At 46.7% G+C, this 16,579-nt stretch overlaps 2 protein-coding genes across 2 annotated transcripts in view; one reads left to right on the forward strand and one right to left on the reverse strand.

Annotated features, from left to right (window-relative positions):
• Positions 1 to 11,096, reverse strand: part of STK4 (serine/threonine kinase 4) — a 45,935-nt gene extending 34,839 nt beyond the window's left edge. Inside the window, exons 1-9 of the mRNA XM_062008759.1 lie at positions 10,979 to 11,096; positions 8,577 to 8,657; positions 7,618 to 7,746; positions 5,591 to 5,705; positions 4,920 to 5,084; positions 4,356 to 4,523; positions 3,673 to 3,810; positions 2,472 to 2,600; positions 42 to 228 (exon numbers count right to left, since the gene is read on the reverse strand). Of these exons, the coding sequence (XP_061864743.1) occupies positions 42 to 228; positions 2,472 to 2,600; positions 3,673 to 3,810; positions 4,356 to 4,523; positions 4,920 to 5,084; positions 5,591 to 5,705; positions 7,618 to 7,746; positions 8,577 to 8,657; positions 10,979 to 11,010 (1,144 nt within the window). The 5' untranslated portion in view covers positions 11,011 to 11,096. The remainder of the gene's footprint in view (positions 1 to 41; positions 229 to 2,471; positions 2,601 to 3,672; positions 3,811 to 4,355; positions 4,524 to 4,919; positions 5,085 to 5,590; positions 5,706 to 7,617; positions 7,747 to 8,576; positions 8,658 to 10,978) is intronic.
• Positions 11,097 to 11,142: 46 nt separating this feature from the next.
• Positions 11,143 to 15,275, forward strand: TOMM34 (translocase of outer mitochondrial membrane 34). The gene is made up of 7 exons (XM_062008760.1): positions 11,143 to 11,276; positions 11,360 to 11,459; positions 11,639 to 11,791; positions 12,369 to 12,517; positions 12,811 to 12,955; positions 13,588 to 13,714; positions 14,217 to 15,275. The coding sequence occupies exons 1-7, from the start codon at positions 11,162 to 11,164 to the stop codon at positions 14,313 to 14,315; spliced, it is 888 nt and encodes a 295-aa protein (XP_061864744.1). The 5' UTR covers positions 11,143 to 11,161; the 3' UTR covers positions 14,316 to 15,275.
• Positions 15,276 to 16,579: the final 1,304 nt, after the last annotated feature.

Here is a 16,579-nt window from a genome sequence, read left to right on the forward strand (position 1 = left end):
GCTCACACAATAATATTCTAGAATGTAGAGACATTTCTTACTTTTCATGGTGCCCTCCTCCTCCTCCTCTTCTGTGTTTATCACCATTGTACCCAACTGGGATTCCAGGGTGCCATCGTGTTCTATCATTGTGTTGGCTCCATCGCTCATCGTGTTGACAGCTCTTATGGTACCAGTTTCATCTCCACTTGCCCTCACCATGGTACCAGAATCAGTTTCATCTTCTTCCTGTACAAGGATGCCATAAACACGTTTTTACTGTTGGTGGTGAAGTGATGTCTGTATTCAAGGACACCAACAAGTCTAATTCAGAGATTTTTACAGTTACACATCGAAGCAACATTTTGTTTTATGCACTTAGCTCTCTCCCTGTCATCTCCAAACAGGTAATGAAAAGGCTTCACACTTTTCTACCAGCTTGACAAATAAGAGAGCAAATAAATAATCAGTAGAAGCCTCTCAATGCAAGTTGCATCTCATTTTGGACCTGGCAGATACCAATTCTCATGTGGTCATTTGTGTTTCTATTCACATTGCCAGTTTTAACAGCCTAGAATTCTTGCCCCAAGAGGTAGTACTTCACTGAGGAGTTAGTGGTTATTAGCAACAGGTTTCAGTCTGGGGGGCATGTGGCACACTGAAAGATCATGCTGTTTTTTAGGGTCTGTCTTTAACATTTAGGTAGTTTCACCTGCTATAAACTTCAGAAGCACAGAAGAAAAAGGAACTGAATTTGCAAGTCTTTATTAAAGAATGATCTAAATTATCAAAGCCTTGTCATTTGTTTCTGAAGAAAACTCTTATCTTTCCATTTGTTAACAGGTACTAGTATTATAGAAGTTTGAATTATTACTGTCAGGGCACAAGAGGCTGACTGTAGAAGAAGACAAGCTCCTGAAACAAATTCTGATAAAAGAACTTCTTGGCAGATGATGTTAGGCAGAGGTAGCAGCTTCATGAGGTGGTGTGTCCTTCACTAAGTGTATTTTGCAACTACGATGTTATGAAGAGCAAGGTCAAAGTTTCCACTATCTATTTAGTTTCTTGTAAACGTTGGGCAGCTGCCCAACCACAAGAAAAGAAAACACTTCTCAGGTTTACAGCAGAGTTTCTGGGCATCTCACCATGGATGAAATGCTTGTGTTTTGTTTTAAGGATGAAGTTCATAGCTCTTTCTGTGTGGCTTACTGATCTGTATTAATAGTGTTCTTTCATGCGCCTACTGATCTGTATTAGTGTTAGAGGGAAAACACAGGTCTCACACATCAAACTGTAATACTTAATCTCAATGGCATTGAAATAAAGAAGCCCACCCCTCCATGTTCTGGTGTTCCATGTGTTTTATCTGTTCTGTCAAGGGTGTCCATACAATTTATTTCCCAACCTCAAAATCAATAGCAAGAGGAGGAGAAAATTACACAAGATGTTAATGAAAGAAAAGTAATTTTATGTGGAGATGAGTGAGTGAAAGGAAGTAATAAATTTATTAGCTACACATCATTTAACAAAGGACTACAGCAGAAATTTCCACAGCACTTGGGAAATGCTTGGGAACACTTTTCTGCTGGCAGACACGGAGCAGAGAAGCTTTGGGAAAACACACACATCGATGGCACTCAGCTGCACTACATTGACACCATCTCTCACCAACGTGACTGCAGATCAGTCAGAAATGAAGGAGAAGGTAAGGACAATACTCCTGGAGTCATCATCACGGCAACATGACCAATAAAGTTACACCCACACTGAATGAACGGCGGTCCTAAACTGGAAAGCTAGACAAACAAAGTCTTCAGCACAGACACTGTGGACCATGCCATTCGAGTCTAATCTCTGACAAGGACTGGCATACAACTGCCCAGATCATTTATTCAGGTTGAAGCAGGCAGTCTCAAAAAAACAGCTTTCAACATGCTTTTCATATTCACATGCTGTAACCACTGAAACAAGGAGCCCAAACTTCATTTCACATCACTCCCCTGGACACTCGCCATGCCCTCACCTCAGGTTTCTGTCGGTTGTTCTTGTGTAGTAGAAAGTTTCTATAAGGGAGGTTCTAAAGCACAACAACAGTAAAACAACATAATGTACTTATATCTTAGTGCACCACAAATGAGATCATTATTTTATACTAGGAGAGCAGTCTACATCCTGAATCTACAATGAAAACTTCTCATTTCTGCATAAACTTCACAATCCAACTGGGAAAATGTGTCAAGTTGCACAGACTAGTTTGTAGACCTGTTCAGTCACAGGTCTCTAGCTACACTGTGAGTTACACAGTGAGTCATACATGCTCACAGTAAGCTGGGACCAAGCATTGGGTTAAGCAGTTAAGGTAGAAAATTCAAGAACTAAGTCAAATCCACGGGCAATGGACAAAATATTGCAAGAACAAAACCCAAAGGAGCTAAGCCTTAGGAAAGGAGCAAGAGTGTGCACTCAGTACACTAGTGCTATTAAGTACTCACTGAATTCTCTTCATCCTCTTGATCTAGTTCCCGCTGTTGTGCCTCCTGACGTTTCAGCTTGATGTCCATGGCCTCGTTAATCAAGTCTCGCAGAATTGACACTCCTTTGGCACTTTTAACAAAGGGGTGCTGAGAAGGATTGCAAAAACAGATAGTATTTTAAAAACAAATAAGCATTGCATCCAAACCAAGCCAGAACAGTAAACCTCCATGACTATGGCCTACTTCCAATCAAAATTAAGGTTTTACTCAAGACATTACTAAAATGTCTTGGCACAGGGGGGAGAACTCCCACAGTCCAAACAGCAGCGTGAACCAAAGGCACTGCTGCTCTGACACCTTGGGCTCCTTCCCTTCCCACAAGTCTGCTTCTTTCCTTAGCAGCTTACCTGTCAAGAACCACAGATCATCACCACACCTAGACCATTCTGAGCAATCACTTCAATTTAGCCTTTCCCTGTTAGTGGTTTATGAGGTAGTTTCTTGGCAGAATTCTGGGGAGAATTAGGGCTAACAAGATGATCAGGGGACTGGAGCATCTTCCTTATGAGGAAAGGCTACAGGTCCTGAGGCTGTTCAGCCTGGAGAAGACTGATAGGGGATCTCATCAACACTTAAAAGTATTTAAAAGATGGGTGTCAAGAGGATGGGACAAGACTATTTTCTGTCGTGCCCAGTGAAAGGACAAGGGGTAGTGGGCACAAGCTGGAATACAGGAAGTTTCACTTAAGTATGAGGAAGATCTTTGGTGTTGAGGTGAGGGAGCCCTGGCCCAGGCTGCCCAGGGAGGGTGTGGAGGCTCCTTCTCAGCAGGTTTCCAAACCCACCTGGACATGTTCCTGTGCCCCCTGATTGAGGGGAACCTGCTTTAACAGGGAGTTGGGCTGGATGAGCTCTGGAGGGCCCTTCCAACCACCACCATTCTGGGATTCTATGAATTTGAAAGTAAAAAAACCCAACAACAACTCCAAAAGCCAAACAAGCAACCCAGAGAAGGCAAAGATAGGAAGTTGGACCTGTTCTTAGAGAAGAACTGAAAACCTGAAGTTGAGTGGAAGATTTTTAAAACGAGATACTAAAGAGTAAAAGCTGAGGTGAGTGGGAGTAGCAAGAAATGAAATCAGCATTTCAACAGTCACACAGCACTGCCTACCCTAGCAAGCCTTCTCTAGAGCTTAGGTGCTTGTAAGAAAAGGCAGACCTGTAGAAGCTGTGTTGCAGTGGCACGCTGCTCCGGGCTCTTAACAAGACACTGTTTGACAAAGTCTGTGAAAGAGTTTGACCAGAGCTCTGGTTTCCGGAATGTTGGAGGTGGGTTGGTTGGAATCATGAAAATTGCCTGAAATTAGAAGAACATTCCAGGTTTCCAAAAGAAGTTGAAAGCTTTCCAACAGTACAACATAAAAACACACAGACATACACCAGTACTAGAGAATAGGAAGACATTTAAAGTTTGCTGCTTCAGAAGAGTTTGTGACAATATTACACATGAATTGCTCTGAAGGGTCACATAGCAAGAAATCAGACTTTTCTCACTTGGTCCTTACACTTCTATTTGAGGCATGTTGTGCCTCAAAAGGTTTGACTCTGACATTTTTAAGTCTTAAAAATTAGTGCTTGCAGGAAATAAATCTCTTTGATGACACAGATGAAGATATGTTTCTTCACATCCAACACAGGGAGCTTCAGCTATGTCTTAACAGAAGAGGACTGGGATTTTCTCCTCCCCATGCAGTTGCTACTTCTCAAAGACTTGTTTTTCTTCTAATCAACAGTACAAGGAACTGACAGAAAGCATTTACTCTACATTAATATGTCATTCAGATAGCTATAATATCAAATCCTTTCCATACAGCAATGCATTTTTAAGGTCATAGTTCTTACCCTCATAGGATGGATATCTGCATATGGTGGTTTGCCTTCAGCCATTTCTATTGCAGTGATTCCCAGAGACCAGATGTCTGCAACACAATTATATCCAATTTCTTGAATCACTTCTGGAGCCATCCAAAATGGGGTCCCTATAACTGTGTTCCGCTTTGCCATGGTGTCCTGAGAAGAAGAGCAGGAGAAACATCTAGACAATGGCAAGTGTCTTAGCCACAGCATTCACTAATGAATGATAACCCTCATTACCTCTGACTTGCATACATACATGCACATTAGACTCAGCAAGACTCAGATACAAAGAGGAATTGAAATGTGCTTACAGAAGTGACAAGTATCCTGAAGAAAACAGTAAATGCTATTGCAAACCATTAATTAGGTATAGTAGCTTCCACAGAGGAAGCTCTGCTGCAGTGTGTTGCTGGTTTAGTATCTTATGTTGATGTAAAGCACTATGAACCAGTTTAGAACAATTTCTCAGAGTGTCCACAAGTGGGTCACACTCACGTGCAGGTTAAAAAGATAAACTGAAGTGTACACAAGCATTATGGTTTTACTTACTGTAAGTTGTCCTGCCACTCCAAAATCTGCAAGTTTAGCATGTCCTTCTGTATTTAGCAATATATTTCCAGCTTTGATGTCCCTGTGTATTTTCCTCATAAAATGCAGGTACTCCAGTCCTTTCAGTGTTGATTGCACTATCGTAGCAATTTCCTCTTCTGTGAGCTAAAGAAGAAGAGAATTACTGACAGCCTATCAGGTGCTGACATGGAACACTACTGTGCTTCAGTCTGTTTTTCTGAGATTCTCTAATTGCCATTTAATTGCCTTCACTAAAGGTTGCCACACTAATGGGAAATGACTTAGTGACTTATAGTGTTATGTAGTAGAATTAGATTACAACCAGCATACACATGCACCGTATTTCACATACCAAAACCCTTTCTCAATTAGTAATTCTTATCCTGTTATTCTTATCCTGTTATTCAGCATCAGTCTGGGTTCTCAGGAAAGCCAACAAACCAAAGCCTGCTGCACCAATTACACTCTCCAGATAACCTAACCTCGATCAATGTTATCAGCTTTCTCATATTCAAAGGAACAAAGGACCTGCATCTGATGGCTGTGTCAGGCATTGAACACCATGAACATTATGTCCAAACTACTCAGCTTCCTGGAGCTGCTGGACACCTACATTTCCCATTCATACATTCAAAGAAGCAAGGACGTACAGTTTTGTTTCGTAAGCGAATGATATCAGAGACAGATCCGGCGCCGCAGTACTCCATCACTATCCACAGGTCTGTGTTCTTAAAATAGCTGCCATAATATTTCACCACGTGAGGACTATGAAACATGAATGAAAGAGAAGGAAACAAAAGGGTTAAATACCAACAACCACTGTAAATGAATAAGCACAATACACTGCACAGTCCCTAAGTCAGTTTTAGAAGTTCAGAGTTGAAGCACTACTGAAATCCTGACCAGATGTATTCCAAAACAGCCTGAACTTGCATGGAGTTACTGAGTCCTGCTAAGGCTCTTCCCCACAGCAGTGCTCATCTGACCTGCCAGTAAGTCAGTTCAGGGAGCTGTGCCACCTGAAAATAAACTCTATAGAAATAAGGAGCAATTAGTATTCAATCTGATTTAGCTCCCTGAACCACATTACAACAAAGTCAGTGCTGTGGCAAGTAAAAAGGCAGAACAAAGGAATGTGAAACAGACCATGTCAGTCTCTGGTAAAGCTGCTGCAGAGCATCTGCAATGACATGGAAACACTACAGTCCAAAGTTAGCTGGAAAATAGCTATAATTTTTATTAAGAAAGATGTTCCCCCACTACCACATGCACCTACTTGTTCCTACAGTTTAATCCAGGATGTATTTTAGGAATCCAGTACAACCTTAGACTGTTTCTCACAGTTGGCTATCTGGCTGCCCAGAAAAGCAAAGAACCTAGTAAAGCACCTGTCCTCTGCAAAAAGTAAAGCAGAAGACTAATGGGCTGTTCCTGATTTTATGGGAATGCAGCTAAGGAACAAAAGTGTGCTTAGTGTGCTTCATCTATTCTCTGCTGGGTATTTCCTAGTGAAAAACTATAAAACTAGCAAGTCAGTGACACTGTTCAGTGTCCCTTAATGCTTACACTGAAAATGTGATGCTCCACTGATTCACTCCCTCTGCTGTTTCGAACTGCAAAGTCTCATCTTAACACTTAAAAGGTTAATATTTAATTTCTTTTAAGAAAGAGACACCTAATAATGCTTTCCAAACTACATAGCAAGGTTTTCCACAAACAAAATCTTTTCAAGTTGCATTTTTTTTGTCTGCTACCAGTTACCTTCACTGAAAGCCAGTGAGAGTGGAGTGCAATACAGTGACTACAACCATAGGTTTATATTGCTAATGTAATTTATTTTAAATGGTTTTCCATGCTTGAAGTCCAGCAAAGTAGTGTTTCTTAAAGCTGGATTCATAATACCAGAAGAAAACAGTGTATTTTGAAACTTTCAGCCTAGGACAAGCTTTGAGAGATCTGCACACACGAGCTCTTCATTAGCTAAATTAGTCCATCTCTTCCGATAGGAAACATGCAAAGACAATCTAGAGAGCCAACCATCAGGCCACAGAGCTGCCAGCAGGTTATTCTGGGGATGCTCAGATCAGCAGACAGCTTGTACCACGCTGGAAGAACACAGGCAGAAAATGGCCAGGAAGGACAACTCGGCCACCCAAGCAGGTGACAGCACGTAGATTATGCACATGCAAGAGCAGTCATGCAGTAGTGGCTCTCATCCACGTGCCCCCAAAAACAAACAAAACCCCCTCTCTTCTGACAGTTTTCTATGTCCATAGCACCACTTGTTTAGAAGTCACTACCCCTGTGGGCACGGGAACTGCTGTTGTAGCACACAATGGAGTTACTGCTGTTGAAGAAGCGACGCCGGGGCGTGGGCAGAGCCGCAGGAACCGCCGGCACGCCCGGCTCCACTGGCAGCCAGTGCGAGGTTATTCAGCTCAGCCTAACGCTCCCTCCTTGCAAGCTCAGATTGGGTTCTCTTACCTTTGCTTGGATAAACACTACCCAAGTGGCCAGTTACCATGACTCAGTTGACAGGAGGTAACTTGAATCGTACAAGTCCAGCCTTTTAAAAAACATTTAAGGCATCATCATGGCTTTTCTTTGATTAAACGCCAAGTGACAGACAATGCTTATCTTTGCATACCAATCATGGCTTTGGGCAGTATACCTTTACCTGTCACATTGCTGCATGATGGAGATTTCCTTTATGATCTCTTGCAGGTCAGATTCCACAGGAACTTGCTTGATTGCAACCACTTGACCAGTTTCTTTATGAATGGCTTTGAACACACTGCCATAGGAACTACGAAGCAAAATGTTAAACAAGCACTGAAGACAGAACATTTTACAGACCCAAATATTATGGCTTTGCTTTTTACAAATGCAGAGATCAGGAAAAAATAAACTATTCTTCTGCTAAAAATAATTTGTGATTTAATGTAAATAATCATCCACTAGCTTCTAAACACTGTAATAACACAAGTAAGTCACAGCAGGTTGAGACAGTCAGAGGAGCCCCAGAGGAGCCAGCCATTGTTACACCACCCACAGCTTTGGAAGGGCCTTTCACACAAATGCAACAAATCCAATTCTCTCTTCTTCCACCATGCAGAAGCAGCTGAGCATCAGTAAGAACTACTGCTCTGGTCAGAGAGGTGTGCTTGTTCTTGTCAGGTATTATTTCCAGGTCCTTTATTTAACAGCAACCAAGCAGATTTCCAACTCAGCTATTTCAATGAGCTGCTTCAGGTGGCAAACACATCACTCATCCAGCGTCCCCATGCTGCTCACCAAGCTGCCCAAGTGCCAAGTGACACAATGCAACAGAAGCTCATTTCCACCACTCAGATCTTCTGCTAGAGGTACCAGGGATGAACTACAAATCCCGTTGAGTTCCCACAGACCCTGTCAGTTCCAGATGGGCATTTTTCAATCAGGCTTTAACTCCATGCTCTCACTACTGTTTGGATTAAGGTCTCTTCCTCTTGGGAAACAAATTCTCTATTCTTTTACTAAGCAAACAGTCTGCACACCTTTACAGTAACAGGAGCATGACAGCAGTGAAAAATCAGAGACTGCTGAACATGAACAGATTTGTTCTTTGTGAAACACACACAGGAATAGAAGACATACCCTTCCCCAAGCTTCTCCAAGACATCAAAGACTTCTTCAGGTTGCTTCGTTAAACTGTCTTCATCTAACTTCTTCAGCTGCCTGTGCATATAAGAATAGAGACATTATTATGGTAGTTTGGGCTTTGTTGAAACAGAAGAATAAACAGCACCCCTAAATGTTTGCAAGCCTTAGCAGGAAGTACATTGATGATGAAGTTTATTTCACCTGACCAGGAGACTGAGTATTAGCAGCATCCAACAGCAAAAGAGAACTAGGAATTACAGAGAACAGAATTTGATCAGTCACACAAACCTACAGCTCCTCTCAGCAGAAACACAGCTCAGGATCTGTACAGTGGTAGTTGAATTCCAACACAGCACTGTAGAGTCCAACAGCTACTGAATCTATCTGCTCAAGTTCAGTGCCTTGTATGGATATGTACTACAGCCATGCAAAAGCTAACAGCATCTGCCCTGATGCCTTGGAATAGACATGAAATACATCTATGGGGAGGAAGGAGGCAACACTGATCTCACTTGTACAATTTTAACATCAGAAGTTCAGATCTTAACTTTGTAGGCCTGGATGCACACAAGGAAAAGTCTATCAGGAAAAAGGAAAGGAAACTGGTATCTGACTCCCTTAGCACCTCGATGCTGCCTGATCCATCCTTCTTTTAAATACAATGCTAATAAGAGTCAGCTGAAGTCCCTCCTAAGCAAAAAACCCCCATGCTATCTGGTGTGATGGCTCACTTTGCACTCCTTGCCCCTAATACAACTTTCAGGGAGACACCATACACAATATAACACCATCAGCTGCAATTCAGTCCACCTCTGCCACAACAGAGCAGTTTACCAAGAAGCCTCCTGTAAATAGCTAAGGACTATATAAAAAAATCAAAGAGTTCTGAAAACAAAGTGTTTTATTGTCAACCAAAGTGTCTCCAACAGCCCACAAACAAGTGCTCCTTCATTTACACACTAAAAAAATCTGAAACAACAACAAAATCCACCCACAAAAAACACCCAAACAACAAAGCCTCCAAACTCCTCAAACCAGCTCACACCAGTTTTTGAAACACAGAAACTTATGAGCCTGGGAGTTTGCAGGTCTCACCGCAAGCAGCGGTGAAATTGAAACGTGCGTGGTAGCCTCCAAACTACTGCTGCAGCTAGAGCATGACTTCAGCCACAGGCATGCTAATTTTGATACTAAACGTGTAACTTTTTCCTCCTCTTTCTTCATAAACAGAGGGAGAAAGCACTCATAGATTCGTGCCTATTCTGTTTACGCACAAAAGCCATATGGGAGGAGCAGCTCACTCGTGGAGCACATACAATGGCTTCCTGAAGCAAAGGAAACACTGTAAAGAAGCAGACTCAGGAAGTGGTGAAATACTCAAAGTAGTCACCAGCTTCCTTGCGAAGATAAGCATTAACCAACAGAATTACTTGTCCCTGAAAATGGGGACTGGGGAAAGTGTGGAAAGAACAGAAAAGGGGAGGAAAAAAACCCAAAAAGTCTATCTGTGACCACACAAAGCATCATTTCCAAGGAACCCAAAAAGTAGCAGATCCTTCTTGCTGAAGTTAAGATGAGGCCTAAATCCTATCCAAAAAAAAGCTTTTTGCACATCCAAACACAATAACCAGACAACTCCCGCGCTTGCATCAAGCCCCTCACTGCTGCAGCCGCCCAGGGCCGCGCTGACTTCGCAGCGCTCGGGGCTGTCAGACGCTCTGCTCAGTGCACAGGCACAGCAACAGCACAAACCCAGCCTTGCCTACGTCCTGATTCAGATCTAATCTGAATCACCTTCCACTGAACCGCTGGCAGAAGCCGTTAAGGAATTATGTATTTTTAAAAAGCCTGTTTTTATAGCAGCCCAGGGCTGGTTCTGCCAGAGCCTGCAGCTTCCCTCGGACCCGGCTGCAAGGCGCAGATAGCGTTTTGACAGCCGGCCGCTTCACTCAAACTGCCGCCGGTGCCAAACCCCCGCCCAGCGCCAGGCACGGCACGGGAAAGCCCATAAACCTGCACGCAACTCACTCAAAAAGAGACGAGAGGGAAGAATAAGTTACGGGGAGCCTGTCAGCACACGGGCACGGCTCAGCGCACCCCTCGCTACAGCCACGTTACCCGGCCGCGGCTTCCGCAGCTTCTCCGGAGGCTTCGCTATCTCGGCGTAAGTCGCCTCCCCCCTACCCGGGCTCGCCGCTGTCACGGCACCGACAGCCACGGGCCGTCCCGGTGCGCAGCGACTAACGCGCACGGCGCCGGCCCGGGGCGGCGCGTACCGGAGAGGCCCCGGCGAGGCGAAGGGGCAGGGGCCGGGCACGGCGGCTGCCCCGCTCCCGCCAGCGCCGGGCCCCGCGCCCGCAGCCCACGGACAGGCCCCCGCACTCCCCCTCGCTCACCGGCGCGGGTTCCGCAGCTGCACCGTCTCCATGGCGCTGCGGGGCGGCGGCCGCTCCGTCGCTCGCTCGCTGCCGCGCTCAGCCGCCCATGGCAGCCCCCCGCGCCGTGCGCCGCTTCCGCCCGCCGCCGGAACACACGGGCAGCGCAGGGGGCGCGGCCTGCGCGGCGCGGCGGGCAGCGGGATGGCGGCGTCGCCCAGCGCCCTGCGCCGGGCCGGCAACGAGGAGTTCCGCCGCGGGCAGTACGGGCCCGCCGCCGCGCTCTACAGCCAGGCGCTGGCGCTGCTGGAGGCCGCAGGTACGGTACGGGCCGGGCCGGGCCGGGGCGGGCGGGGAGCGGGCGGCCGCCGGCTGAAGCCGCTGCCGCGTGTCCCGGCACAGGGGAGGCCGCCGCTGAGGAGCGCAGCGTGCTGCTCGCCAACCGCGCCGCCTGCCACCTCAAGGACGGCGCCTGCAGCCTCTGCGTGGCCGACTGCACCAGGTGAGGGGCGGCGGGGATGGGGGACGGGGGCGGCGGGGCCGGAGGGCTCATTTACACGCTCAGCTCAAGCCGGGAGGCCAGGCGAGGCGAGGACGGTGGCGGCCCCGGAGCTGGGAGAGGGCTCCGCAGCCGCCCGCCCGCCCTCCCAGACCGGCCCGTCTGTCTCCGCTCTGTCGCAGCGCCCTCGGGCTGGTCCCTTTCGGGATCAAACCCCTCCTCAGGCGCGCCGCAGCCTACGAGGCGCTGGAGAGGTACTCGCTGGCCTATGTGGACTACAAGACGGTGCTGCAGGTGGACTGCTCCATACAGGCGGCACACGACGGCGTCAACAGGTACCGCGGGGCTCGGGTGGGCAGCAGCTCGGGCAGCTGCTCCTGCGGGCTGAGCCCTAAGCACAGTAGGGAAGCCTCTGATGCCTCGTGTAAGGCCTGGCCTTGCTCTCTTTGTCAGACTGTACCCCTAACTCCTTTTTTGATGCTGGCTGGGGGCTGGAAATTGACCTTCTGAGGCAGTTTCTGGCTTCCTCAAGGCCTGCTTTAAAGGAAATAATAAACTGCAAGTTCCAGTGCCTGATCTTTTAAGCTTCCCTCTGCTTACTGGGTTTACAGGCTGCTGTAGTCCCTTTTGCTTCCTGGAGCTCTCTGCTTCACTTCATCTCTTGACAGACCAAGGAGTGACACACATCTTTTGCTCACCTGAGCTCTGACAGTCCCAGCCCTTGCTTTGTGACATTTTTAGCTCTGCTGACATGAAAAAGGTCATTTCATTAATGTCCTGTCTGTGGAAGGAACTTAGTTTAGGTGCATGTAAAGAAGTCAGTGGAGAGATGCTCTTGTCTACGAGGCAGGTTAAAAAGGCACCCTGCTGCATGGCCCATCCAGCCAGGTGACTTCCAGCCATCTCTTCCAGGATGACTAAAGCCTTGCTGGAGAAGGATGGCGTGAACTGGCGCCAGAAGCTCCCCCCAATCCCCACAGTCCCTGTTTCTGCCCAGACGAGGTGGAGCGCTCCTTCTGCCGGAGACCCCGGGGCAACCGCTTCCCCTGCAGCTGCACCAGGTGAGACATGGCCTTGGGCTGGGCACACAGCCCTGTAGCTCCAGGTGAGACATGGCCTTGGGCTGGGCACACAGCCCTGTAGCTCCAAAGGGCGATGAACAAGAGGTTGTCACACCTGCTTGACGTGTCTGCAGCTGGGGCTGAGGCCTGGAGGAACTTGGGCCCGGTTCTCCCTCAGCTTTTTTGGTCGGTTCTAGATGCTTTGATGTCTGTGGGGAGGGATATTTGCTCTGAGAGGCTGTGCTGATCTTGGAAGCTTTATAGCATTCTGTACTGTTCCATGTTGTTTCCAGGCCACACTGCTGGTTCCACAGAGAGAGCTCAGACTCTGAAGGAAGAAGGAAATGAACTCGTAAAGAAAGGAAACCATAAAAAAGCAGCTGAGAAGTACAGTGAGAGTTTAAAGCTCAACCCAGAATGTGCAACTTACACCAACAGGTACTACTCTGCTCTTGGCCCATCATGAAAGCCACCATGGTACTTCTGACAGAGCTGTCTGATGTTTACTCCCCAACAAATGAGTAAAACAAAGCCACCTACCCGTGTTCACCCCCAGTGCAGTCTCCCCTGTAGTTTGTATAACGTTCTTTGATTGAGTACTGAAAAAAATCCTTGGAGACAGCTTAGGGCTGCTGCAGGGGATTTGCTGCTCATCTGCCACGACTGTGCTGTTCTGAGAAGTGTCTGCTGCCCCAGGAACCACAACATGCAGACTGCTGTACTGACAGATTCAAAGCCCTTCTATGGCAATTGCAGCAGAGGCTGTTCTGGCCTGGTGTAGATGGGAACCTGCATCCCTGCAGTGCAGCTTCTCACCTTCAGAGCCAGATGCTCTAAAAATACTTCTTTGATTTTTTTCTTTTCACATTGGAAAACAGTTTCTTTTTTTCCCCTCCTTGTAACTGAAACAAACTTGAGTTCAGGAAGTAACATGACAAAATGGAAGAGGATAAAGTCACTTTCTGGAGTCCAGCTGTGTGTGGCACTGGGGTGGGCTGAGATCTGCTGTGTCTGTTGCAGCAGTAGATGCTGCTTTTAGCTGAAGGTCTCTAACCATGTGTCTATTGCAGAGCTCTCTGTTACCTCTCTCTGAAGCAATACAAAGAAGCAGTAGAGGACTGCACAGAAGCTCTGAGGTTAGACCCTAAAAATGTCAAGGCACTCTACAGACGGGCTCAAGCACTTAAAGAACTGAAGGTAAGTCAGGGGGTTGTGAAGGGTTTTAGGCTAGGGCTAGAAGCCTGTTGAGGCATGATCAGAGCCAGAGCTTCCCTTTAGAACTTGTTTCTGTGCTAGACAACATCTGCATTAGACAGCTGAGACCTGTATGGACTGAGGGGACATTTTCTCTCCGTGCTGTTTGGATCTCCTGAGTTCCTCAGTAATGGGTCCTGTTTCTAGAGATGCTGAAAGCAGCTCTATGTTGTGTGGAGCTTTATCTTTTTGTGTCTGTTAAGATATTCTGTAGGCAGTACTGGACCAGGTACTGCATTGAACCCACTTGAGTGATGATATTGTCTTCTCAGCCCTAGTTTAAGCCTGTTTTAGAACAGCTATGTCGAGGTCAGGGCTGAAGCAATTATAAAGGGGGAGTCAGAGGCTGAGTTGTGTGGCCTTTGCCTCTGTTGCTGGGCAGTAATTCTGCAGCCTCAGACTGCATTTTTAATGCACTAACACTGAAAACATGTTCTCCTTCTAGGATTACAAATCAAGTATTGCTGATGTTAAGAGCCTGTTGAAAATTGAACCAAAGAACACAGCTGCACTGAGATTACTGCAGGAACTGAAGAGAGCCTAGGGTAACCAAGCAACAAGGAAAGCTTTGTTTTCCACTGCAGAAGCAAGCTTCTTCCTTTCTGGTGTTTTTACTGGGACCAGTCTTAATGCAGGATTGGGACTGAAATCTCTCTTCCACTGCTGCAGAGGTATAACAGGTCCTGTTCCAGCACAATGAATGTTAAGACACACAATCTGTATCCAACTCCCTTATCTGGCTCTAAAATCATTCAAAGTTGTAATGCCCTTCCTGGAGAGGCATTATAAGTTAACTTCCCTGGTTGAAGTCAACTTGGCTGTAACTACTGGCCTCAGGGACTCTTTCCATGTTGGCTAAGATGCATGTGAAGTGGCTATTCTTTTTCTGAAGAGCTACAGAGGGTTCTTCTGTGCTTTTTCAGGTGACAGTTTGCCTGCCTTTGTGCTGCTATGATGAGGTTGCTGCAGGAACTGCTGCAGTTGCCCTTGCACCACTCAGCAGTCTCATACCAGAGACACAATTACTTGCACAGGGCTGAGCTGTTCCTTGTCCCCACTGATGCCTGCTGACCCTCAGCTGAGTTTCTGCTGCTTGCCGTGGCTGGGCAGCTTTCTGTTCTTTTCAGTTATTCTGCACATATAAGAAAACAGCAGCAAGTTAAGCCTGCCTTGTTACACTGTGCACTACTTTCAGATTCTGGGTGCTTGGGGATGTTACAGTTGGTTTTTTTTGTGTTGGTTGTTTTGTTTGTTATTTTAAAAACCACTTGAGTTCCTCTGTGCCTTTTGAAGCAGTTGCTACAGGGTGTTACAAAGAGGAGGAGGATATGCAGTAACATCGCCCCTGGCTCTGGCTTACTGCTTCAGTGCATGTTTATACTTCTTGGTGTTCTGATCTGGTAGTGATGGCACTGACTTAAAATTGTAGGTTAAGAAATATTTGGAGTTACTCTGTGAACCATTACAGGCAGCTCTCATTAAAGCCATGTTTATTTTCACTTTAGAGCTGTGGCTTTTTTATGTGATGAGAGTAGAAGGGAACTGGAACACTTGAACCACTTCATACTGTCCCCCTTTGTTGCCAGAAGACTCCAAGCACTGTGATCCAGGCCTGTGCTCTGTCAGTGACAAGAGGTCAGGGTTTCCAACCATGGCTTAACCTTGCATACTGCTTCAACCAGTAAATCAAGATGCTGGACAACACTAGGGCTGGTAGAGAGCAGGAGGCAGAAGCTAGCCCATAAGCTGGGGTGCAGATATCTTTGTTTCCCACCTTACTTCTCCCAGCAGTCAGCATTTCAGGCTGGTACACTCCTGAAGTGAGTTCAGAAAGCAGACAATCCCTCTCATACCATTAAAGACAAAGACTTGCTGTCATAGCCTGACATTTAGTAGCACTTTGTAGGTCCCAGGGCTGTACTCCATCAGCTGTAATGGGCCAGGGCTTGAAACAACTCCCCAAGGCCCACGGCTTGCTCCCTCCCTCCTTCCCTCCACTCCCACTTCTAAGCACAGCAGCTCCACTGATCCTGCAACCAGCACTTGCCTGAGCAATTTGCAAGTGTGATGGATTTCAGGAGAAGCACAGGCCAGCCCTACACAGATAAGCAGAAGGAGATCACCATACAGGAGTACTGTCTTCCCTTAATGAAGAGCTATCCTTCTAAACAGCCCTGCTGTTATCTGGAGTGGCAGATACCTGCACTGGTCAGCTACACTTCATTACACCACCTCTGGCAGCAATAGTCTCCATCTCTTTCCCCTCACAGCACAGCAATGCATTTTTGTACCTTATCTGTCAGACTTTCCCCAGCAATACCAGCAGGCAGACAAAGATCAAGCATAGGAACAAGAAAGCACATCAAGCAGAGTCACCTCTGCTCTTATCACCCCTTCTGTGCCAGCAAGGTGCTGCTGTCCCTGCAGGACACTTCCCAGGCAGGCAAAAGCCATGTTGTCCACACAGCAGCTGGAGAGTGTTCATCACCTTCATCCCCTCCTTCCAAAAGCCACAGCAACTATTCCAGACTGGAGATTCAAGACTCACATTTGCACTGCTGTTCCTGCCTCAACTCCCTAAAGCCTCACATTTCCCTCAGAGCCACTCTGAAAACTTCCCAGCAGACCCAGGCACTCAAGCTCCAACCTCACCTTTATGACAAACACTTTAAAGACTCTGATCCTTGTTCATGTCCTTTCTTGGGCTATGGATAGCTCTGGGTGCTTTGCCCTCACTCTGCATTCCCTCTAGCTTTACAGCTGCCTTCTCCAGGCAAGCATCCAGCCTTGTGCCACAGGTGCATCTCA

Source organism: Colius striatus, chromosome 16, assembly GCF_028858725.1.
Source record: "Colius striatus isolate bColStr4 chromosome 16, bColStr4.1.hap1, whole genome shotgun sequence".
Classification (NCBI taxonomy): domain Eukaryota; kingdom Metazoa; phylum Chordata; class Aves; order Coliiformes; family Coliidae; genus Colius; species Colius striatus.

Coding starts and splice junctions, on each gene's coding strand:
- TOMM34 (XM_062008760.1), top strand. CDS start 11,162: ATGGCGGCGTCGCCCAGCGCCCTGCGCCGGGCCGGCAACGAGGAGTTC. Junction 12,956..13,587: donor TGTGCAACTTACACCAACAG/GTACTACTCTGC, acceptor TGTCTATTGCAG/AGCTCTCTGTTACCTCTCTC. Junction 13,715..14,216: donor AAGCACTTAAAGAACTGAAG/GTAAGTCAGGGG, acceptor TTCTCCTTCTAG/GATTACAAATCAAGTATTGC.